Source organism: Poeciliopsis prolifica, unplaced genomic scaffold, assembly GCF_027474105.1.
Source record: "Poeciliopsis prolifica strain line A6 unplaced genomic scaffold, Auburn_PproV2 SCAFFOLD073, whole genome shotgun sequence".
NCBI lineage: Eukaryota > Metazoa > Chordata > Actinopteri > Cyprinodontiformes > Poeciliidae > Poeciliopsis > Poeciliopsis prolifica.
In genome coordinates this window covers 879,114-901,922 of record NW_026562448.1, presented here as the reverse complement: position 1 = coordinate 901,922, position 22,809 = coordinate 879,114, and the positions used below count along the sequence as shown (strand labels likewise).

The following is a 22,809-nucleotide window of genomic DNA, read 5'->3' as shown; positions in this document are numbered from 1 at the left end:
CAACCATCATCCATCCATCATCCATCCATCATCCAACCATCATCCATCCATCGTCCATCCATCTATCATCCAACCATCATCCATCCATCATCCATCCATCGTCCATCCATCTATCATCCATCCATCATCCAACCATCATCCATCCATCATCCATCCATCATCCAACCATCATCCATCCATCGTCCATCCATCTATCATCCAACCATCATCCAACCATCATCCATCTATCCATCCATCCATACATACATCCATACATCCATACATACATACAAGCACTTTGTATTCCCTTGTTGCTGAAAATGTGCTACATAAATAAAACGACCTTTTACCCTTATCATCCATCCATTTTGTTCCACCCTCATCCCATTGGGGTCATGATGTACTCCTGCCCTCTATAGCTGTCAGTAGGCGAGAGGCGGGGTCACCTTGGATAGGTCACCATAGAGACACACAGAACAGACAACCATCCATTCACACTCACACCTAAGAAGAATTTAATAAGACCAATTAACCTGACAGTCATTTTATTCTTAATAATAATCATTATAATAATAACAATGCACCTAATTAATAAAACAGATAAGCTTCGTGTTGCCCTTTTATTGTGTGAAATTAAACAGCAGATCTTAAATTGTTTCATCCAGATCAAATAACAGTTTTCAAACTTTTCCAAATTTGTGTAGCAATGTTAAAAAAGAAACATAAAGAACTGAGGGGAGGATCATAATTTCGTCACTCTGGCTGGAAGTCTCGCGGGATTTGGTGGAGCTATAAAGTCCATCGCAGCCTCCATTTGGCCTTTCTTTGCCCCTGTAGCGGTGAAGGTGCAACAGTTATCGGTCGTCCCGAAGCCGGGTTCATCCGACACCCTCACCAACCAAGCTGAACTGAGCTCAACCTCCACTACAGCAACATGCCGCCCAAATTCGACCCCAACGAAATCAAAATCGGTATGTTTTCTGGGTAATAAACGCTGACGTGGTTCTCACAGCAGAGATGGAGCCGCTGTTAGCCGGCTACCTGCGCGCCCGGTGGCCTGCAGGCCAAGCGCTGAAAACGGTAAAGACTGGACACCAAATCCGGGCTGGAACGCCTGGAGGATGAGTGGGTGTGTGTGGGGGGTTTTGATGTGATGAAGTAAAGAGTGTGTTGGGTAGTTTTGTGGAACTATAGGACGAGCTACCGCTCCACGTGCAGGGTAACTATCTAGCTAATGTTAGCCTCTAAGCTAATTGCAGTCAGCTAGCTTCAGAGCTGACTTACTTTTTTTAAGGGGTATTTAATAGTTTTTATTAATTTAGTTTATAAATGTTTTATTTGCTCATCGGTGATCATTTCTAATCAACACACTATTTGGATTTGATCATGCGCAGTTTGAGTTAATCATCTAAACTGGGAGTGCAGAATGTTCAGCATTTATCAGAGGGAACGTCCACAGGTTGCTCAAGTTTACTCAACATTAGTTTGTTTTGCTCAGTGAAAGTTAAAGGTACTCAAGAAATTATTCAAATTTGAATTAATAAAAATGTGTTGCATAATGCCTACCAATGTACTAAGTAAAAGATTTGAAATGCAAAAATAGTTGTGCAAATTGTAGCAATTGTAAAGACTAAACTAATTAAAAGTCAATCAATCCCATTTATTCAGACACAAATATGGCCCATAAAAAACAGAACAAAACTATTACAAATAAAATCATCCACTGCCATATAAAAGCATCAATTCCAGACAGAAACAAGCACAAAAAATATTTGCTGTGTAAACTAATTATTAGTGTTTGCTGTTGATACGCAACCGCTCACTTCTCCATAATCTGTAGGTTTGTTTCTTTCAGCTTCATTTTTATTACAAAATAAGTCAGGGAAATTACCTGCAGTGGGTCGAGGATCTAGAAATTGTACTGAAGCAAGAAGTGGCAAAGCTTTATATCTCCCAAAGGGATGTGAGTGAATGAAACAGACAACTATCCACATCGTTATTTACCTGAACCAAACTGAGATAAATGGTTGAAAACTTTCTCTTTTTGGAATGAGAAAATTATTTTTGTCTAGTTTTTAGTTGACTTTGGTTTTAAGGTTTCTTGAATGTGAAACATTCAGAAGGTTGAAACTCAATTGATGAACCTGATTTTAACCTGACTGAAAGCTTTATCATGTTAAAACCCCAAATTCACTTGGAAAAATGATATCTTGGCTGTTGATGTTTAATTTTTGATCTCTATTTTTGTCTCACTCCAAACCTTCAGAGGTTCTGGTGTTGGGATAAATTATTTTGTTCAATCAAATTTTAAAATAAAAGCAACATTTAAAGTTCTGCCATGGAGACGAAAATAGGAAACAGTTTAATCAGTGAAGGTTTCGGTATAGTGGTTAAATTATTCAAGATGTCCGACCAACAAACATGGCCGTCTGTAGAGTCGATGGCTCCAATATGATGCGTTAATCTGGGTAAAAATATTCTCATCTACATGAACAGATCACTGCTGACAAATGGATCTGATCTGTACATATTTAACTTCCTGACAACAGATTCCATCCTTCAGAACCAGAACCTTCGTTTTAATGCCAGAAGCTTTGATGTGTACTCGTTATGCTAGTCGGGGTGAAGCTGGTTACCATAGCAACAGCCTCTGCGTACCAGCTGGACCCGGTACTGGACCATTTGTTATCCTGGTTCTGTTTCCTGTCTTTCAGTCTTCATGAGGTGCACAGGAGGGGAAGTCGGCGCCACCTCTGCGCTGGCTCCTAAAATCGGACCTCTGGGTCTGGTGAGTATCAGAACTCAGAACGGTTGAGCCCGACCCAGCCTCCCGCCACTGGACCGGTCCGACCCAGCCTCCCGCCACTGGACCGGTCCGACCCAGCCTCCCGCCACTGGACCGGTCCGACCCGGTGGCCGAGTTCAGTCCAGTGGAGGCTCAGAGTGACCCGGCTTTAGGAAACAGGGCGGTCCGTGCCGTGGGCCGCTCTGTGCCGAAAAGCCCGGAACACCAGGCAGACTGGGTTTTGATGGGACCGTTGGGTTTTGATTGGGACCATTGGGTTTTGATGGGACCGTTGGGTTTTGATGGGACCTTTGGGTTTTGATGGGACCTTTGGGTTTTGATGGGACCGTTGGGTTTTGATGGGACCGTTGGGTTTTGATGGGACCGTTGGGTTTTGATGGGACCGTTGGGTTTTAACCGGGTCTATTTTCCTTCCTCAGTCTCCAAAGAAAGTCGGTGACGACATCGCCAAGGCAACCGGGGACTGGAAGGGCCTGAGGATCACCGTGAAGCTGACCATCCAGAACCGGCAGGCCGCTGTGCGTCCAACACAACAGAACCCGGCCGGGTTTCCCTCCAGAACCTTTTCTCCTTTTCTCTGCCGATACAAGAACAATAAATTTAGTTTGAGCCGAGATCCTAAAGTTCCAGACAGCATGAATCCGAGTCCAGAACCGCTGCAGGTTCTGAAGCGGTTCTGGTTTGGGGGATTAGGCTGCATTCTGTGTAATCCGACTCTGGTCCATTAGTTTAGAAAGCCTGTCGGGTTTTTCTTGTCTCGGAATCGTCTCGGTCCAACTGGACTTTCTGATTGGTCTAGAGAGTCAAAGAAGGTTCTGGATGACCCGTTTACCTGAAACGGTTCTGATTTGGTGCTGAGCCAGTTACTAGACCTGCTGGTTCTGATTGGGTTCTGTCTCTGTTCAGATCGAAGTGGTTCCTTCCGCTTCTGCTCTGATCATCAAAGCTCTGAAGGAGCCGCCTCGCGACAGGAAGAAGGTCAAGAACAGTAAGTGGCTTCCTGTTGGGGAGGAAGGGACTTCCTGTTGGGCCGCCATGTTGAATCTGTTTCTGCTCTTCCAGTCAAACACAGTGGCAGCGTCACGTTTGATGAGATCGTTGGCATCGCCCGGGTCATGAGGCCGCGCTCCATCGCCAGAGAGCTCTCAGGTGAGGCCCCGCCCCCATACTCTAGCCCCGCCCCCAAAGCCTCCGCCACTGGTCCGGCCTGACCCGGTGGCCGAGTTCAGTCCAGTGGAGGCTCAGAGTGACCCGGCTTTAGGAAACAGGGCGGTCCGTGCCGTGGGCCGCTCTGTGCCGAAAAGCCCGGAACAAACCAGAAATCTGTTGCGATTGGGTTCGGTTCTGGATGGGTCGGGCTCTAATGGACTCTTGGTTCTGTTTTTCCTCAGGAACCATCAAGGAGATCCTGGGCACGGCTCAGTCAGTCGGCTGCACCATCGATGGCCGCGCCCCTCATGATGTCATTGATGACATCAACAGCGGGAAAGTGGAATGTCCGTCAGAGTAAAGATGGCGGTTCTGGAATAAAGTGTGTTGAAACTGAGCTGCTGGGTTCTGTCTGATATTCAGAAGGTCCATTAACCTGGTTCTGGTTCTGAACCGGGCCTCCAAAACTGAAGTATAGATTTCAGCACAAGATTGAACTTTAAAGAATCGTTTTAGTGAATAAACGCAGAAATCAAACTCATAGAAACCTGCTGGTGCTTTTAAAAAACGGAACGATAAAATTAGGACTCACAAACTGTCATTATATGCTGATGATATCATACTGTATATTAGAGACCCAATAATTTCCATACCAAATATTTTAAGATGTCTGAAGGACTTTAGTGTAGTCGCCGGATACAAAATAAATGAATCAAAATCAGAGGCCATGATGCTAAATGGTACTTGGCCCTCAGAATTATCCAAGTTAGTGAAATTCAACTGGTCACCTAAAGGGTTTCGATATTTGGGAGTCAATATCTCCACCGATGTTTCCAATTTATACAAAGCAAATTATGGGAAGTTACTGGATCAAATCCAAAAAGACTTACAAAGATGGGATATTCTACGCTTTCCTTTTTGGAAGGATTGAAACAATCAAATGAATATTCTCCCCAGATTTGTTGTATTTGTTTATGTCCCTTCCTATTTGGATTCCAACAACAAAATTTTAAAATGATTTCTACATTTATTTGGCAGAAAAGAAAGGCCAGAATAAAATTTACACAACTGACCAGCGGTAAGTATAATGGAGGTCTTAATGTACTGAATCTAAAATTATATTAATGGGCAGCACAACTACATGCAAGTGTAGAGTGGCTAGTGCAGAATAAGAAACAACATGGCTGACACTAGAACAAAGTGCATGTCCTAAACTTTCATTACAGACCTTTACATTTTGCTCTACTGAAACCTGGAACAGGTACAAAATTACAAATACGTGGATGAAAAGCACACAAAAGATATGAAAGCTCCTCAATCTATATCTAGAGCTTTAAAATTTGTGGATATAATAGACTTTATACCAGGGCAACAAGATCCAGGTTTCCGAATCTGGCAAAACAAGAATTTAATTTTTATTGATGACTTGTTTGAAGGGGAGATTCTGAAATCATTTAGTCAAATCAAGGAGAAGTACGGGTTGATTACATCTGATTTTTATAGATATTTGCAGTTAAGAAGTTACCTGATGTCCCATACTGAGTGGTCTCTTCTTGAATCACGGCCTACAGATTTAGAACTATTCTTTATAAAGATCACAAAGAAAAGAAATCAGATAAAACTGTGTCGAAACTATACAAATGTTTACAGTCATGTCTATCAATGGGACCTCCTGGGATAAAGGAAAGGTGGGAACTAGAAATGAATGTTGTGATAGAAGATGAGTGGTAACGAGTGTGCGTAAGAGGACATAAACTGACTAACAGTCCAACATGGAAAGAATTTTATTGGAAAACAATCATTTGATATTTCAAAACTCCATATATTATTTCAAAATTCGATCAAGCTAAATCAAATTTGTGCTGGAGACAGTGCGGACTAGTTGGAGATCACACTCATGTCTTTTGGGATTGTCCAAAGATTAAAAAGTTTTGGGAGGAAATTAGAGAGGAAATTTCAAATATTTTGCACACTTATATTGATTGGAACCCCTGGTCTTTCTTCTAGGAGTACCCCCAAGCAATTTAAGTAAAGAGAAGCAGTACTTATTTGGTGTCCTTGTAGTCATAGCCAAAAAAATGATAACAGTATGTTGGTATAGACCTTTACTCCCTACTGTAAATCAATGGAAAGAGAGACTAGTGAACGTTTATACAATGGAGAAAATAACAGCAAAACTAAATATGTCCACTGATTATTTAAGAAAAGATGGAACCCTTTGATGACATATTTGCAATTAACATTGTAGTAAGATAAGTGTAACACACAGATACATATTTTATAGGTAATTTTAACAAATATCTCTGTTAGGATGCAGGCAAAAGTTTAACTGAGAAAGTTTGTCCCTTTATTACATATCTCATGTTTGTATTTCATTTGTGCTTAATATTCCATGGAGTGGTGGATAGAAAAAAGGGGAAGGAAAAAAGAAATCCCTTGGAACTTCAGCTCGCCGAATAGTTTGGATGTTATTGTTCAACTGTTTTTATTGGTTGTACTGGAAATTAATGTTTTTGTTTTTTTTTGACTAAATGTGTCAGTCATTGTATCTGAATGCAGAACTTATGAAGAAATAAGTCTGTTCAAAAAAAGAAGAAAAAAAAACTGAATGATTTTTACTAAAGCAGGAAATTCAGAGTGACTGTAGTTGAGTGGAGGGAAAAACTGAGGTGTCAGTCAGGTATGTAAATCACTTTTGGCGCTTCTGGTGTTCAACATTCAAGGGTTCCGTCGTCCCTGTTTCTACAGTAGTTTCCCCTTCCACTGAACTTTCCAGTTTGCTACTCAGTGTTCTGTGAAGAACCAGCTGGTAACTTGGCTGGACTGAAGCTGCTTTTTTGCAGTGAAGAATGTAAATGTATTTAATCTTTATATGGAGGACTGATGCTGTCAAAACAAATGAAGGAAATGACATTAAATCACAAGGAGGTGAATTATGCCGTTTTTGTTTTTAAATTTACTTCACACAGAAACTGGAATCAAAGTTAAATGAATACCTAAATGTACTCCAAAATAAAAGCCTAATTTTATTCACTTAAGTTTTAACTACACTTCAAACATATTCTCTACAAAAAGCAAAATTTTTCATTACATCTGAAATGAGTACTTGAAGGTAAAAGCTTAGATATTTTCAAAATAAATCCTGACTATTCTATGGGAAACTGGTTTTTATGGTTGCATTTTAAGGCTGTAATGGAATAAAACATCCTGATTTCAGTTTTATACAAAACATTTATTGAAATATTTCAGCCATAAACAAGTTTACAAAAATACAAACTGATGAAAACTACGATTCTGACCCACATGGAGAACATCAGAACCGCTCCAGCGCGGCGGTCCGGCTCCTTTATTCCTGACAGATGTGGAGAAAGTGGCAAACTACTCCGGTCCGGATAATTCCGGTCTGGAGTTGTTCAGCTGAAGCTTTCCTGTTAAAATGCCTGAACCGGATCAGAACCGAGCGAGTCTGTTGGACGGTCAGTTGTCCTCCTCCTCTTCCTCAGCTTCCTCCTCAGGCTCCTCCTCCATGCGCTGCTGCTCCTCTTCCTCCTCTTCCTCTCTGCTCTTGTCGTTCTCGGAGTCGGCCTTCCTCTCCTTGTCTCTGCGTTTCTGTTCGCTCACCTCCTTCCTCCCCCGCTGGTCTTTCTTGTACACTGAGAACAAACCAGACGGGTCAGACCTCATTCCCACAGCATGATGCTGCCACTACAGTAGTCTTGGTAGGTCCATCATCTCTTCATGTCTAAACCTCAGGACAGGAAGGACAGAGGGACACGTAGGGAAGAGAACAGCTGAAGGACAAAGAAGAAAAGACTAGGAAAGGACGGAGACGGTGAAGGAAGGACAGTAGAGGGGAAGGAACTATGTCCGTTGCAGACTGATGAAGAAGTGCAGCATAAGCATGGGTGATGCAAAACAAACGCAGCAACTGCAGGAAGAACAAAAGGCAAAGCGCTGCAAACTGAAAAAGTTCTCCACTCCAGTAGGGGGCGCTGAACAGCAAGAGATCAGAGTTGGAGGAAACAGAAAAGATGAGTTACTTCATATATTTTGCAATATGATAGAGCAGCAGCATGCTTACAAAGGTAATATTACTGACCCAGACTCCCCCTAGTGGCCTGGAGGACTTTGTTTTGTTTGTCAAGTTTTCAGTGTTCTCCATTTTGCTTGTTTCCTGTGTTTGAATTGTTTTTCTGTAGTATTTGTGTTTCTGTGTTTGGTGAATCGGCAGCGTCTGATTCAGAGCAGAGAGGGAGCGTCGGGACGCAGCCGGACGTGTCCTTTACCTTCCAGAGCGTCCCGCAGCGGCTCCAGGAATCGCTCAAACTCCATCTCCTCCATGGCTGCCAGCACGTCTCCTGCGTTCAGCGTCTTCCTCTTGGCCTTCATGGCAAAGTTATTGGCGCTGAAACCAGGAGAGAAACGTTGAGCTTGACGAGAGTCGCGCCGGTCCCTGCAGCGTGTTAAAAACCCACCAGGAGGTCGCATACAGCACGAAGACGCTGGCCGCCTGGGAGATGGCGCGCCGGGCCTCTTGGACACGTTCACCCCATCTGGGAGCTGCGAGGAAACAAACGGTGCGGAGGAGTTATCTCTAAACACACGTCTGGTCAGGAAACACAAGCTGGCTCGCAACTGCTCTTTTCACTCCCATCAGCAGGAAACATTCGCATGTTGATGTGTCAGCGTGAAAATCCTCACTGAGCTTTAAACTGGTCCCGTCCAGTTACCATCAATTAATTATTCAAATGAAACAGAAAAAAAACTTCGTCACCAGATTGGGAAATGAGTTTACGGCAGGCATAATTTTGGTCTTTGGTCCAAAACCACAAAAACCTGAACTGGTTTGGTTCAAAAGCAATAAAACAGTTTCACCGTGGAGAGACTCGCTGCTAGCTCTGGTTACAACTGGTCCAGTTGTCTAGTGATTCTGTTTACACGTTACTGGTTCTGTTTACACGTTACCGGGTCTGTTTACACGTTACTGGTTCTGTTTGTTACCGGGTCTGTTACACGTTACCGGTTCTGTTTACACGTTACTGGTTCTGTTTACACGTTACTGGTTCTGTTTACACGTTACCGGGTCTGTTTACACGTTACTGGTTCTGTTTACACGTTACCGGGTCTGTTTACACGTTACTGGTTCTGTTTACGTTACTGGTTCTGTTTACACGTTACCGGGTCTGTTTACACGTTACCGGGTCTGTTTACACGTTACCGGGTCTGGTATCAGTCAGCAGCTGTTGATAGACGCTGGTCGGTTCAGAACTCTGGCTGCTGTCAGAACTGGGCTCAAATTAAACCCAAATCACTTGAATCAAGCGCTCCAGAACACCGCCTCCTGGTGGCAGCCTGTTGAAACTGCTCTGCTGGTTGAGTGTTTTTTTGTTTGTTGAATTGTTTCTGTTTGCTGTGAATTTACTTTAAATCCTTTTTTAGCTTTTTTTTTACCTTTCAGACTGTAGTTATGTGTAACCATGGCAACAAGGTGTTTTTCAACTGGGAGTAGCGAGTTAGCATCTCAGAAGTGGATATTGATGTTAGCATCAGACTTATGAGACGGCAGCAGTCTTCAGTCAGAAGCCTAAAACAGTCACAGCGAGGCTGACTGCTACTGGAGATACTTGCATCACATCGACTCTGAAGATGACTGAATGATGAGTTATGACAGCATTTAATTTGCCTTTGACACAAATATGCCTTTTCCCTTTTACTCAAATTCATCACTTTCTACTGGAGGAGCAATTATCTCAGAATTTGAATTTTAAGGATCTGTGACCTCTGACCCCAAGTAAAACCTGTTGGGTTATACGGAAGTTTGTCGTTTTTTATTTTCATGAGATGAAATCAAGCAGCGGAGCTTCTCAGCTCCCTGGCAGAGAAGAGCTTTGGTTCTGGTCATGTTAGGAAACATCCCGAACCAAAACTGACCAGAACCGGGACCGCTCTGGAAATAAACACGCTCTCCCGTCACGAAGGCCGGCCTGGCCTGCGGGAAACCTCCCTCCTCACCCCGGTGCTCGGCGGCCGCTCACCGCCTCCTTGATGATGCGGGTGATCACCGCGTTGGGAAGGTTCAGGTCCTCTGGCCGCTCCGCCATTTCTCCCGCTCCGTTCTTGTCCCTTCGCCGCCGCGAGGCTGCTACGTACTAGCGCGCGCGCGCGCGCGCAACCGCCGCTCTCTGCCCGGGAAGCGCGTGCGGTTCACGGAAAGACCCACCGCGCGCCTTCAAGCTCCGCACGTTTGATTTTACACGTTTCCCGCGAATCCTCTTGCCACCACGAGCCCGCCTGCGTCAACGATTCAACTCCGACCGCTGACGTAAGCGTGACGTATTTCCGCAGGTGCAAAAAAACTCAAAATAAAATAGAAAAATGATTGAAGTCGGTGAAAAAATGTTTTAGTAAAACAATTTATACTCATTTTTTTAGTGAAATATAACAGGCAGTAAGATAAAACTAAATGAATTTCTACTTAAAATTAAATACTCTGAAGTGAAATTTTATTCAGTGATCTTGCTGAAAACTTTATCTAATTAGAAAACAAAAATGCATTAAAACAACATTGAATGAAATGAAATTCCTTTGACAACAATAACTTAGAGTATGTTTAAGTTAAACTGCAGTAATAAAATTAATTTCAATTCATTTCTATGAATATGACATACAAAAGTAAAATATGTACGTAAATAACAAATCTTGAATATATTTATCAACCTACTGACAAATATTTCAAAATACAATTTCATGAAAATAAATGAAATTGTATTGCCCATATATTTAAAAATATTATAAGAAAAAGTTACAAAAATAATACAGATTTGTTAGACTAAAAAGTTCTAATATTTCCTGTTAATTCAGCTAATTCTAATCATAAAGTAAGATCTTTTGCACCAAATTATATTAAATAACAAATACTAAGACAAGAAGCCATCATCAAAATACAGAAAATAAAATGTCATAATGTACTAAAACAAAATTAAATGCATTAAGTTAAGATAAGAAATTAAAGCATCGATCAAATAACTAAAATATATTAATATTAAATAAATATACCAACATTTAATTAAACTACAGTAAATCTGATTAAAGCTAAAAATAGAGTGAAGATTCTTAACTGGTACTTATTTTTTTTATGCTTTCCTTGAGCCCAGACTGAATTCATATTAAACATGATGTTTCAATCATTTTTGGAGCTCAGCTTCCAGCATCATCTTCATCAGACAGGAGAAGGTCAAAGGACTGTCAGGGGAGAAGGTATTTAGGTGGTTTCCATGGCAGCTGCTTCTTCTCACACATCATGCAGCCCACATGCCTGAAAACACGGTGAAATCACTGAAATCCCGCTGTGGAGTCTTAGCGCCCACACAGTTCAGGTTCCTGGGGCCAATTCTGGGCAGCGCTCCAGGATAAACGTCAAGGTTCCTGGACTCCTCTGTGTTCCTCTGATCTGCACCTGGAACATGTCAGAAAATATCACTGCAGCAACTTTCAGATGCTTCACTAAACACACAACAAGTAGAATATTAAAACTTTATGTTTCTAGCTTTGTTAGGGATAGGAGAAAAAAGGGCATAACTCAGAGCTGTCCAAACTTTTTGTCATGAGGGCCAAAGTTGTTGAAATATTAATAACATTTTTAAAACAAACTTTTGGTGCCTAATTTTTTATTTTAGCTGCTTGATAATAAACTGAGCAATTTAAATGTTACATTTGGATTTTTGGAGAACGCAGACATGTAAAACCATAGTAGACACAAAACATAAAGAAAGCCCACAATTCTTCATTTTTTGGGTTGTTTTCTTACATATTAAGTAATATTAGCTACTGAAAAAGTAGGTCAGTGTTTAGGTTTCTAGATAAATACAAAAACAAAAATCGGAATCTATATTTCCGTGCCTAATGTTGTTTATCTGAAAAATAGGCTGAAAAAGTTTCCGCCTGCAACTTCCACCTAAACTGCAGGCCAGACTTGCTTCATTTGGGCCCAAAATACTTCACAGGGACACAAAAGGCCCTCGGGCCACACTTGGACACTCCTGCCATAAATGACTTTCAGAAATTTTATTCAGGTTCTTTTATAACAAAATAACCTTGGCTTGTTAAAATAACCTAATACTCCCAGGCAATGATACGCAACCTGAACAGAGGAGGATTTTAAAGAGCTACCTTTCGTTGAAAACAATGTTGCTGCTGAATTTTGTCTGTTTTTCTTTTCATTGAAGAAACTCACTGCTTCTCCTGATCCCAGCAGACAGACGTTCTAGTTCTGCTGAAGATTTCTTCTTGTTCACAGAGTGTGATTCCTCTCATGTTTCTGGTTATGCACAATGTTGCTGAAGCTAGCTTAGATCCAAAGCGGATCGGTCTGATCAGCTGCTCACTTCAACCTCCTGCAAAATCCAATCTCTTCACAAAATAAAACTTTAAAAGTTATGATAATTTTACTAAATAACTGGGATGGGGCTTTCAAATCAAATTCTGCCCAGTTTCCTGTATAACCTCAGTCTGGCTCTCACTTAACTTCATTGTAAATCATTCTATTACGATTCTTTTTTTCTTCTCAACTCTGCCCACATTTAAAATTGCAGTTACTACACTCTCCTAAGACTATTATGAAGTTTGGCATCATTAAACTTTAAACTAAATGGAAATAAATACAAATTATAAACAACATTTTCAGTTTGTTCTGAGTGTCAGTGTATTTCCAATCCACTGGACAAGAGCGGTGTAACATCACAACAACTACATTTAAAATACGCTATGAATAATATGTTTAAATTGATAAAGTAAAAGAAGCACACAATAGTAAAGTAATTGAAATTTAAAAATCTGAACAATTTAAAATAATATACAAATTTATATATATACACGCAGTTATCAATCAAATAGAAATAGTTCAACAAAATAAGATAAAGTAGAGGCAATATGAAATAAATTAAGTTGCAAAAAATACACTGAAGTACGGGTAACTAATGAGATTGCACGAAAATGACCGAAATCAAAAAATGACTTTTTAGAAATCAAATAATATTAGCAGACCAGCTGCTTGCTGGAGGAAATGCTCCTGGGTCCGCAGCGCCCCCTTATCAGCGGAAGTGAGCGTGAAGCAGATGTGAAACTCTATAAATGATTTTGGGCCGAACTTCGTTTGTTGGTCGGGTTCGGCTGCGGTTCTCCTGTCAGAACCGAACATTCACCATCTCTGAACTCTGGTGCGTAAAGATGTTTGTTTATGCAGCACTACTTTTGTGTGTGCATCCGACAGGATATAAAAAACATAATGAAACTATTTAACTTTCCTTCAATATGACAGATAAAAGAAAAATTGTTCCACGGTGTCCACTCCCCGTGTTTTACTTGGGCCTATTCACGCGCAGTGTCTCGTTTCGGCGTGGATCCGACGGAACTGCTGGCGTATTTCGGGGATCTATTTTCTGTCGGATGGCTGTGATGCGGCTCCCTCTCGCCTGTGCCAGGCCGCCATCTTGAATTTTAATGTTAATTTCCAGAGAAAAACAACAATAATGCGTTTGCTGTGATATTTCTTCCTGTGTCTCGTAACGGATCTGGATCAGGACCGCTGTTTTGTTTCTCAATCCGTAATATTGTGAGTATTGTTCGTGTCGTGGGCATTTAAACGCGTGGAAAGCTCTCGTGAGGGATAATCGTTCCGGGACTCTCGCAGCCTCTTGCGACCGCTGGAGGCTCGATCCTCTCGGCTGCGGGCTGCCGTTAACCGTCCTGTCAGGGAGAAAATTAGCCAGCAGAGCTAACGCTAACGGAGCAGCCGGAGCTAAAGCTGTGAGTGTCGGTGTCCGGAAACAGTCGAGCTCCGCCGGGACGTAGCTCCGTTTTTGTTCGGTTCCGAACACCCAGAAGAGCCCAGCTTCCAGTTTGAATCAAATATGTATCCATTTATTGTTTGAAAATAAACAAGAAAGCTTAACCGAGATCTTCTTCGGTTAAGCTCGCTTAGCATCCTGCTGAGGTTGTAGCTAGCAGAGTGCGGTGACCACGGTTCTTTAAACCGGTGTCCCAAGACTGGACCGGGGTGGGTTTGGTGAGCAGCCGGGATGCTCAGCGGGAATTATGGGGCTGTTTATGGGACTGCAGCGGCTGTGTTGAGCTGTCACGCCGGCCCTGCTTAGCCTTCCTCAGGGTGACGTTTTTGGCTGTGGTTCTGACGGTTGCTGGTTCGAAACCAGCGCAGCATGTCAACACAGTCGGCCTCAGCCGTCGGCGTGGCCTTCCGGGTTCCCACAGCCTCATTATCCTGATCGGAATGCTGTTTGTTTGGTGCTAACGTTAGCCTTGACAGCTAATAACACGAAGCACTCAATGCTTAGATGCCCGTTTAAACAACAATTCTACCTTATAAGTAATTGAAATACTAAAATTTTGAGTATTCGGCCATTGAAACCTTTAAAGTCGGAATTCAAATGGTAAATTACAGTAAAAAGGACCGTTCACCTGACAGCTGCTGCAGTGCTTGAGGTTACCACTGGGGGGCGCTGCGAGACCACTTCAAATTATAACATTGTGACCATTGAAAATGTCAAACATTTTCACCTGGCATCAATATACGCTAAAATAGTTTTCATTGTCATTGAACACAAAATCATAATTCCAGGTTTGTTTGAATGTTCAAATAACCCAATGGATGAAATGTTAGAACAAATTTTCCCAAAGCTGAGCATGTGTAGAATCAGAAATCTGACAAATCATGTCTGAGAATATTTCTGAAGCATTCCATAACGGTGAAAGAGTTATAAAAATAAATAAAATGAGAGCAGTCTATTAGCTGTGTTTTGTTTGTGTAGTTATTGTTCTGATTCTGCTGTTTTGTTTGTTGTTAACTGAAATGTGTGGAGAACCGGTGACCAGGCTGGGTCATGTTACTCTGATCCAGCCAAGTTTCTGCTGCTGAACTTCCTGCTGGTTCTGATGAAACGATTCGGGACCCGGTCCCATGTCAGTGTCTTGATCCATCACACTGTCTGCCAGTGTGATTGTACAAAACATTTATAGCACGTCAATATTCTCTGTTTATATCTTTGTACAACTGTTTATAAATATTTATATCCTGTATAGCACTTCTGAATAGATGCAAACTACATTTCGTTGCTTTGTACATGTGACAGTGCAATGACAATAAAGTTGAATTCTATTCTATCATGTACGATTGGTCCGTATTCCTCGTCCAGGGTGAAGTTTGGACCGTAGCAGTAAGTCATTCACCAGTCTGACCTGTTTGCTGCTGCTGCTGCTGCTGACGGCTTGGGGCCAGAAACCCCAGCAGACCGCCAGGTGGAGTCCCTCAGGGTTCATTTAAAGGGACAACTTCAGAGAACTCAGTGCTGCTGGCTGGCTGCAGTATTTGGAGTAATCGCTAGGAGGCGCAGTTGCGCCATTTCAAACCAACATGAAGTCTGGAATATTTGACTTGATACATTTGTCTGCTAATATAACTTTTACAAATTTGAAAATGTTACATTACAAGAAATGGAAAAAAAAATCTTTTTCTATTTATAATTTAGTGAAGAGTAAATAATGTTTCAGAAAGTTGATAGTTTTTCTCCCTGGGGAATTTTTGTTCCTGGCTCATCCAATCAGATTGTTGGTTTTTCACCAGTTTTCTGCTCTGTTTGCAGGTTTCTAACCAGGCCGGTCTTCCCCACTCGAGCACCTTCATCTGAGTGACTAAATGAAACTGGAGCAGGGGGCTTGTGGGCATGAAGTGGCTGGGCGAATCCAAGAACATGGTATTAAATGGCAGACGCCACGGGAACAAGTTGACCAGCAGCGATCAACCGGTGAGCCAGACTCGCTCCCAGCAACCGCAGCGGACGTCGCTGCGCCACAGCAGGAGCCACCCGCGCAGCCGCAGATGCAGCCGCAGTGAGTTTAGCGTGCATCCGGGCGCGCCGCCGGCTGTACGATCCCGAGGCTAACGCAGCTCTGTGGTTCCTGCAGGATGTAATGGCGCCAGCCTGGAGGCGGAGCGTCGCTACGTGCCGTCGTCAGGGATGACCGCCAAGGAGCTGTGTGAGAACGACGACCTGACCACCAGCCTCATCCTGGACCCCTACCTGGGCTTCCAGACACACAAGATGAACACCAGGTCCGTTTACCCATTTGTCATCTTTAACATTTACAATACAATTTTTATTTGTAATTATTAGTTAAATATATTTTTTTAGATTTGTTGTAATTTTAAATTCTTTTACTTCTGATATTTAACATTCTTTAATGTGTTTTAATATCTGTATATTTCTAAAAAATGTTTTTTATCAAAATCTTTTTTTGTTGTTGTAATTTTTGTTTTCTAATATTCCTATTTTTATATAAAAAATTTTAATGTAATATTTTGTTAATGTTTTATGTAATTTGACATTTTTTTATAGTCTGTTGTACTACATTTTTTAATATTTTGTTATATTTTTATTGGCTTTAATTTTTAATGTATTTATCATTTTTATTACTATAATATTTTAGATGAAACTATACGCTCTGGTTAGCATCAGGTCTCCTCTGGCGACATCACGTCTCTCTTTTGAAACTCCTCCCACCAGATTCCGGCCAATCAAAGGACGGCAGGAGGAGCTGAAGGAAATCATCGAGCGCTTTAAGAAACACGACAACATGGAGAAGGCCTACAAGGCGCTGACGACGGGAGACTGGTGCCGGAACCTGTTCCTGCACAAGTCCAAGGCTCAGGAGAAGCTCTTCAAGCAGCACGTAAACGCCGCCGCAGCGCTCCGCCTCTAGCTCGACGCATCGCCTCTTCCTCCCGGCTCTAACTCTCTGCTCCCTCCAGGTGTTCGTCTACCTGCGGATATTCACAGCAGACAGCGGCTTCGAGATTCTGCCCTGTAATCGCTATTCATCGGAGCAGAACGGAGCCAAAATAGTGGCTACCAAGGAATGGTGAGGTCATCCTGTTGCTACTTCTTCCGCGGACCCGGACTGGATCTGAACAGGATCCACCGGTTCTGCTGAAGGTTCCTTTGGTTCGTCAAACTGCAGCCAATTCCATGATGCTGCTGCTTTGATGAATCGCTCTGTTGCTGTATGGATGGGTCATTGCAGCCTTGATTAGTAAATCGTTGCAGCGCTGTAAGGAAGAATTGTTCTTGGAGGCCGGGTTGATGAGCCTCTCCTCTATTGCTGTCTCGTAGGAAGAGGAACGATAAGATCGAGTTCCTGGTGGGCTGCATCGCCGAGCTGTCAGAGAGCGAGGAGAACATGCTGCTGCGCCACGGAGAGAACGACTTCAGCGTCATGTACTCCACCAGGAAGAACTGCGCCCAGCTGTGGCTCGGCCCGGCCGCCTTCATCAACCACGGTAAGCCCCGCCTCCTCCCCAGAACTCCTGGCTGCTGCTGCTTCCTCTAACTTCTGCTCCTCTTCCTCAGACTGCCGGCCGAACTGTAAGGTAGGCTGCTGGCCGCTCCTGATTGGCTGCCGGGCCGTTGGAAGCGGTCCTGATGGGTTCTGTGTTTGCAGTTTGTGTCGACGGGCCGAGACACGGCCTGCGTCAAGGTCCTGAGGGACATCGAGCCCGGGGAGGAGATCTCCTGTTACTATGGAGACGGCTTCTTGGGGAAAGCAATGAGTTTTGTGAATGTTATACGTGTGAAAGGTGAGCAGCACCGTCTGGACCTTAAAACACGGGCTGGATTCAAAACTCCTCTGAGGTTCTGGCTGCAGACAGAACAGAATCGCATTCCGGTTAAATCCTAAACTTCATGATTTTCAGTCACAGAACTGATTGTGTTCTGTTCCGGGTTCTGTTCAGACGGGGAACCGGTGCTTTCAAATCCAAAGCTGGGCTTCCGGTGGAGGTTCGGTCATCAACAGCAAGTACGGGCTGCGCGAGACGGACAAGCGGCTCAACCGGCTGAAGAAGCTCGGAGAAGGAAACAGGAGCTCGGACAGCCACTCTGTGGGATCCCACACCGACGTCGACTCTCAGGAAATGCCAAACACATCAATGTAAGATCGAGCACCAGGCATCAATAATATCAGAATATTGATTGGAATCTGCAGACGGGAGGAGTTACATCAGTTCTTAGTTTTTATTGATTTATTATGTTTATATTTTTCTTCATTGTTGAATTTTGGATTTATAATTTAAATACATTTTTTAGACTTGTACTCTGCTTCCCAGTTTTCATTGTATTTTTATAAAATATACAATATTATATTAATATAATATAATTTTTTTGTACTTCATTTTATTTTGTATCTGTAATTTGCCAGTTAATTGTATGCCTGCATGTTATATTTTTATTTTTTTATTTATTTTACTTCTGACACTGAAAAGATATTTTAATATAAGTTAGATTTTTTTTAATGAATTTCCTAAGAATTGAACATTTTAAAGATATTTTTTTGTAATACGTTTTGCGATATCAAATTATTTTTATACTTGATATTTTTTTGCAATTTACCATATTTTAAAATTTTCAAAGAAAATATAATGTCTTTCTTAACTTTATTTTTAATATTTAACTTAATTTTTTAATGTAATAAAACTACATAAATACGTCACTGTAACAGTAGTGGGTGAATAAAGTTGACTGATTGTTTAATGTTATTTTTAATATATATTTTAAATGTATATCTAATGCATAGTAACATATCTTATGTAAGAGCTAAAAAAAAATCATCTTTTTTTATAGCTTTTACTTCCTGTGTCTCTGTTTCCCTGCAGCTGCCAGAACCAGAAACTTCATCTTCATCATCTTCATCGCCGGGCCTGAAGTACCGGACCCGGACCCCGAGCAGACAGTCTGTGTCCCGAGCCGTCTCTACCTCATGTTCCAAACCGGCTCCAGGAAACAGCAGCAGGGAACCAAAGAGACTTCGCTCCCAGTCCAAGCCTCCCAGCAAAGTGCGTCTGCGCAGCCGCAGGCGGGCGGCGGCGCCCCGCGCAGACGCCGCCCCGCTGGGCCTCAGGGACTCCAAGGTGCTGCCGTGTAAGAGCGTCGTCACCGTGAAGAAGGAGAAGGACGGTCCGGAGGCGGCACCGCTTGGCCCGAGGGGACCCGTCACGCCGCCAAGGAGAACGGTGACCTCCCCGATGGCGGCCGCGGCTCTGCCTACAGGACTCGCAGGTCCACGCGGACCCTGAAGGCCCCGGAGCCTGTGCCGGGAGCCAAGCTGGAGCCCGCCATGGACGGGCTCAGCCGGTACCGGGCGGCGTGGTCATCAAAACGGAGCCGGCAGACATGGACGAGTACCTGCAGCATGTGGCGGCGTGACGCAGGGGCTAGGCGGCGGCTACGGCCGAAGGAGCTCGTGTTCGGGCCGGAAGCGGCCTTCCCGCTTCCGGACTGAGCGGACCATCAAATGCGAAGGCTCCGACTGCGAGCCGTTTGCTGCGGGGCGTGATGGCGGGAACGTGCTGCTGAGCTTCGCCGACAGACACCGGGACTACAACGGCGTGGCCAACGGCGGCAAATCGCTCCGCCGCGATAAGAGCAAGAGCAGCTGCCGCTCACAGGACAAGGCCAAGAAGAAGCGGCGCATTACGCGCTACGACGCGCAGCTAATCCTGGAGAACAGCGGCGGCATTCCCAAGCTGACGCTCCGCCGGCGGAGGGACAGCAGCAGCAGCAAGACGGCCGACGGCGCCGACGCCGTGGCCTCGTCCACGCTCAGCCCCACCTCCTCTAGCAAGATCAGCATCAAGTTCAGCAAGGAGCACGACAAGGACAAGGCCGGCTCCTACATCGCCAAGCTCAACAACGGCTTCGCGCCCGTTGTCCACGGCAACGCCACCAAGCTGAAGATCCAGTGAGGAAGGAGGACGACGCCAGGCGGCTGCAGGCCAACGGGGACGTGGCCGGCGGCGGCCACCGCACCCAGAAGGTTCTGGCCGACCCTTCCTCTGACGAGGACGACGACGAGGAGGAGGAAGAGGAGGAAGACGACGACTACTTCCACAACGACTTCGAGGACGACTTCATTCCACTTCCTCCGGCGAAGCGTCTGCGGCTGATCGTGGGGAAAGACTCCATCGACATCGATATCTCCTCCAGGAGGAGGGAGGATCAGTCTCTGCGGCTCAACGCCTGAAGCTTCTGTAAATACCGCCGCCGCCGCTGATGATGGACAGGAAGTGATATGGAACTCAAATCATCATGGAGCGGACCCGGGTGCTGTTGACTTGCGGCAAAGCTCTGCTCTCCGCTGAACTTCCAGTCGGATCGGATCCGGCCCAGGATCCCCAGGATCCGGCCGGGTCTCCAGTGGAAATGGGCTTTGTTTTGAGTTGTACTGTTCCTTTAAGAGAATGCACTTGTTGTTTCATCATGGACGTGTAGAAAGTGTACAGATCATGGCTTCTGTCTCCAGGCAGGTTTTTACTCTGTGTCCGCGCTCAGAGCCGTTTATCCAGAGGCATTAGAGCCGCTCCGCCACCAGGTCCGCTTCCGGTTCTGCTGCCAGTTCTGCCGGGTGTCGACCAATCAGCAGCCAGAGCACCACAGCCAATCATGATCCTGAATGAATCACAGCTTTAGGTCGGGCTGAGTCCAAACAGAGCTGCTGATTCTTCCTGATTTCTGGAATACCGTCATTAAAAAAAACTGTCCGGATCTTCAGGAAAAACGTCACAATAAGCTAATATAAAAAACAATATGGAGTCAGCTCCCCAAGAAGCTGCGCTGTCCCTTTAAGAGGAGCAGAACGGATATGAACGGCTTCAGCCTGGAAAAATACTATTTTCCAGATAAAACTGGAGACGGCGTATCCATCTTCATTTTTCCAGACATTCCCATTACTCTTGATCATTTTCCAAACAGATCAGGGATCTGGGTTCAGTTTTCATTTTTAAAACTGTTGAAGTTCAGACCCGATATCCTGACATCTGGTTCGGACCAGAAAGCAGCTCAGGCTTTTCCAAACTCTCATTCCCAAATCTTTCCTCCTTTCTGCTTCTTTTTTTACTTCCAAGTTGAAATGTTTTTTTTCGGAAGGGATCCGGTTCCCTCAGGATCGACTTCATCACAAATCTGTTGTTTCCAGAGAAGTTTCTGGATTTTAAAGTGATTCTAAAACTGGAAAAACAAATCCTGGAATTGAGTTTGGAAAACTCTGGAACGGTAAATGGATTCCTGGTTTGAATCAACAATAAACCCGACCCGGTTCTGCTTGTGGTTCTGATTTCCAGACGGTATTCCAGATTTTTAATCCCAGATTGGGAATCAGATTCCAGGCCCGGTTCCAGGCCCTGGAATCTGATGGTATTCCCAGCAGGAAAGCTGTTCAACTCTGCAACCTTTCAGAATTAAAGCACAGGCCTCCTCTTCCTCCGAGCAGAACCGGAACCAGAACTTGGCAGCAGAATCCGGCTGGGCTGACGCTCCAACCTGAAGCTGATGTACAGAAGGACCTCTGACCTCTGACCTCTTCCCCCCAGCTGAGTTTTCCCGCTCCTCTCCCAGTTTCCCATGATTCTCGGGTCGCTGACACTACAGCCTGTCTCTCTTCTTCTGTGGTGCTACTCAGACTTCCTGTCCAGAGTTGCAGGAGGACGGTGGCAGGAAGTGTTTGTTTGTTTACAGGAAGTTGTCTTCAGCTTCTGTGAGGAAGACCTCGTCCTCCTCTTCCTCTCTGTGGTGAGCTCAGAGATCCCTGATTGGTTGTCGCCCCCTTCCTCCTCCGTCTGTCTGAGCGGGATCAGCTGGGAACGTCGACCCATTTCTGTGTTACCGTTCACATCACCAGCAGCCAATCAGCATCTTGTCCCGCCCCCCTCGGCCAATCAGCAGTCTCCCTCCTCTCTCACTGTAATCTCTTCCAGGTGCGGCCGCCAGCTTCCCGCGGCCTGAGGCGGAGGGCGGAGCGTTGCCGAGCGCTAGCAGAACTAAAGCAGGCAGATATTGTCCAATATGTAAATCATGTGAACACATCTTGTACTTATTTAACAGTTTTGAATACTTGAAAACTATATAAAGTTTCTTTGTGACTTGTTTCTGAGCAAAGTTTTCTGGGTCGGGTCGAACCCAAATGCTGCGCCTGGGTAAAGTATTCACTGCAGCCGGCCCACTGGTCTGTCGTTGGTTCTGGTGGGTTGGTTCTATGTTTATATCTGGCTTTCCTAGTTCACAATTTAAAACAAATTGGTGTGAATACTTTTCAGAGTCAGGGGGAGGGGCTTAGCGCCGTCAATCACCACATGTACTCACTGCTCTTTATTACCAACAACTTTAATGCACTGATTAGACATAATTGAAGTTTCTGGAAGGTTCGCGTCCCGTTCATCAGCTGCAAATAAACTAACCCAAAGCTTTAAGAATGACGAATGCAGCAGACGGGCGACCTGTGCAGGTGACCCCGCCTCTCGCCCGGAACGTTTGCTGGAGACATTAGGGACAAGGGGTTAGGAAATGGAAGGATTGACTAAATAGACATTTTTAAAACTAAATGTGTATTAATAAATGGGTTAGGGTTCAAAAAGTTGCATTTAAATAAAATGAAACTGAATATCAAAAAGAAAAGCTGAATATATATAAAAAAACTTAATTTCAGTTTAAACTTAAAAATATAAAAAATCTTTCTACATATTTTTAAACAAAATATCTTGAAATAGACAAACTAAAATAATAAAATGTCTCAAAATAACGTAAAATATTAGTAGCATATCAACAGTGAAACATGGTGGTGGCAGCATGGTGCTCTGGGCTTTAAGCTGCTGGTTCTGCAGAGGACCGATGATCCAAATCAGGTTCTCTTCCGACTGACTCAGATAAACAACAGGAAGGTTCTGGAGTGGCCTAGTCAAAGTCTTCACCACCTCGGTCCTGCATAGGAGGAAACAGAAGGAACAGACGAAAGTCCGAACCGGCAGCAGAACCGGGCCC

The 22,809-nt window shown here is 44.0% G+C and overlaps 2 protein-coding genes, 2 non-coding genes and 1 pseudogene across 4 annotated transcripts; 4 read left to right on the top strand and 1 right to left on the bottom strand.

Moving 5' to 3' along the window:
• Window positions 1-787: 787 nt before the first annotated feature.
• On the top strand, window positions 788-4,331 carry LOC129352151 (60S ribosomal protein L12-like). Its single transcript, XM_055021025.1, has 6 exons — window positions 788-950; window positions 2,694-2,767; window positions 3,205-3,303; window positions 3,692-3,773; window positions 3,848-3,934; window positions 4,177-4,331. Exons 1-6 carry the CDS (start codon window positions 914-916, stop codon window positions 4,293-4,295), a joined length of 498 nt encoding a protein of 165 aa, XP_054877000.1. The 5' UTR covers window positions 788-913; the 3' UTR covers window positions 4,296-4,331.
• LOC129352223 (small nucleolar RNA SNORA65) lies at window positions 2,867-2,992 on the top strand. Its single transcript, XR_008604864.1, has one exon. It is a non-coding gene; the product is annotated as a small nucleolar RNA SNORA65 (small nucleolar RNA).
• On the top strand, window positions 3,976-4,101 carry LOC129352224 (small nucleolar RNA SNORA65). The gene has a single exon (XR_008604865.1). It is a non-coding gene; the product is annotated as a small nucleolar RNA SNORA65 (small nucleolar RNA).
• Window positions 4,332-7,145: 2,814 nt separating the features above from the next.
• On the bottom strand, window positions 7,146-10,243 carry LOC129352153 (DNA polymerase epsilon subunit 3-like). The gene is given in 5 exon segments (XM_055021028.1): window positions 7,146-7,587; window positions 8,221-8,339; window positions 8,410-8,470; window positions 8,473-8,494; window positions 9,970-10,243. Coding segments are annotated over 5 exon segments (444 nt in total). The 5' UTR covers window positions 10,036-10,243; the 3' UTR covers window positions 7,146-7,411.
• Window positions 10,244-13,268: 3,025 nt separating this feature from the next.
• Window positions 13,269-21,920, top strand: LOC129352155 (histone-lysine N-methyltransferase KMT5B-like; annotated as a pseudogene).
• The last annotated feature ends 889 nt before the right edge of the window (window positions 21,921-22,809 follow it).

What these genes read in the sequence shown, in the direction of transcription:
- LOC129352151 (XM_055021025.1), top strand. Translation starts at nt 914, where the DNA reads ATGCCGCCCAAATTCGACCCCAACGAAATCAAAATCG. An exon ending in TCCAGAACCGGCAGGCCGCT is followed by an intron (nt 3,304 to 3,691) that starts GTGCGTCCAACA and finishes GTCTCTGTTCAG; the next exon opens with ATCGAAGTGGTTCCTTCCGC. An exon ending in CATCGCCAGAGAGCTCTCAG is followed by an intron (nt 3,935 to 4,176) that starts GTGAGGCCCCGC and finishes GTTTTTCCTCAG; the next exon opens with GAACCATCAAGGAGATCCTG.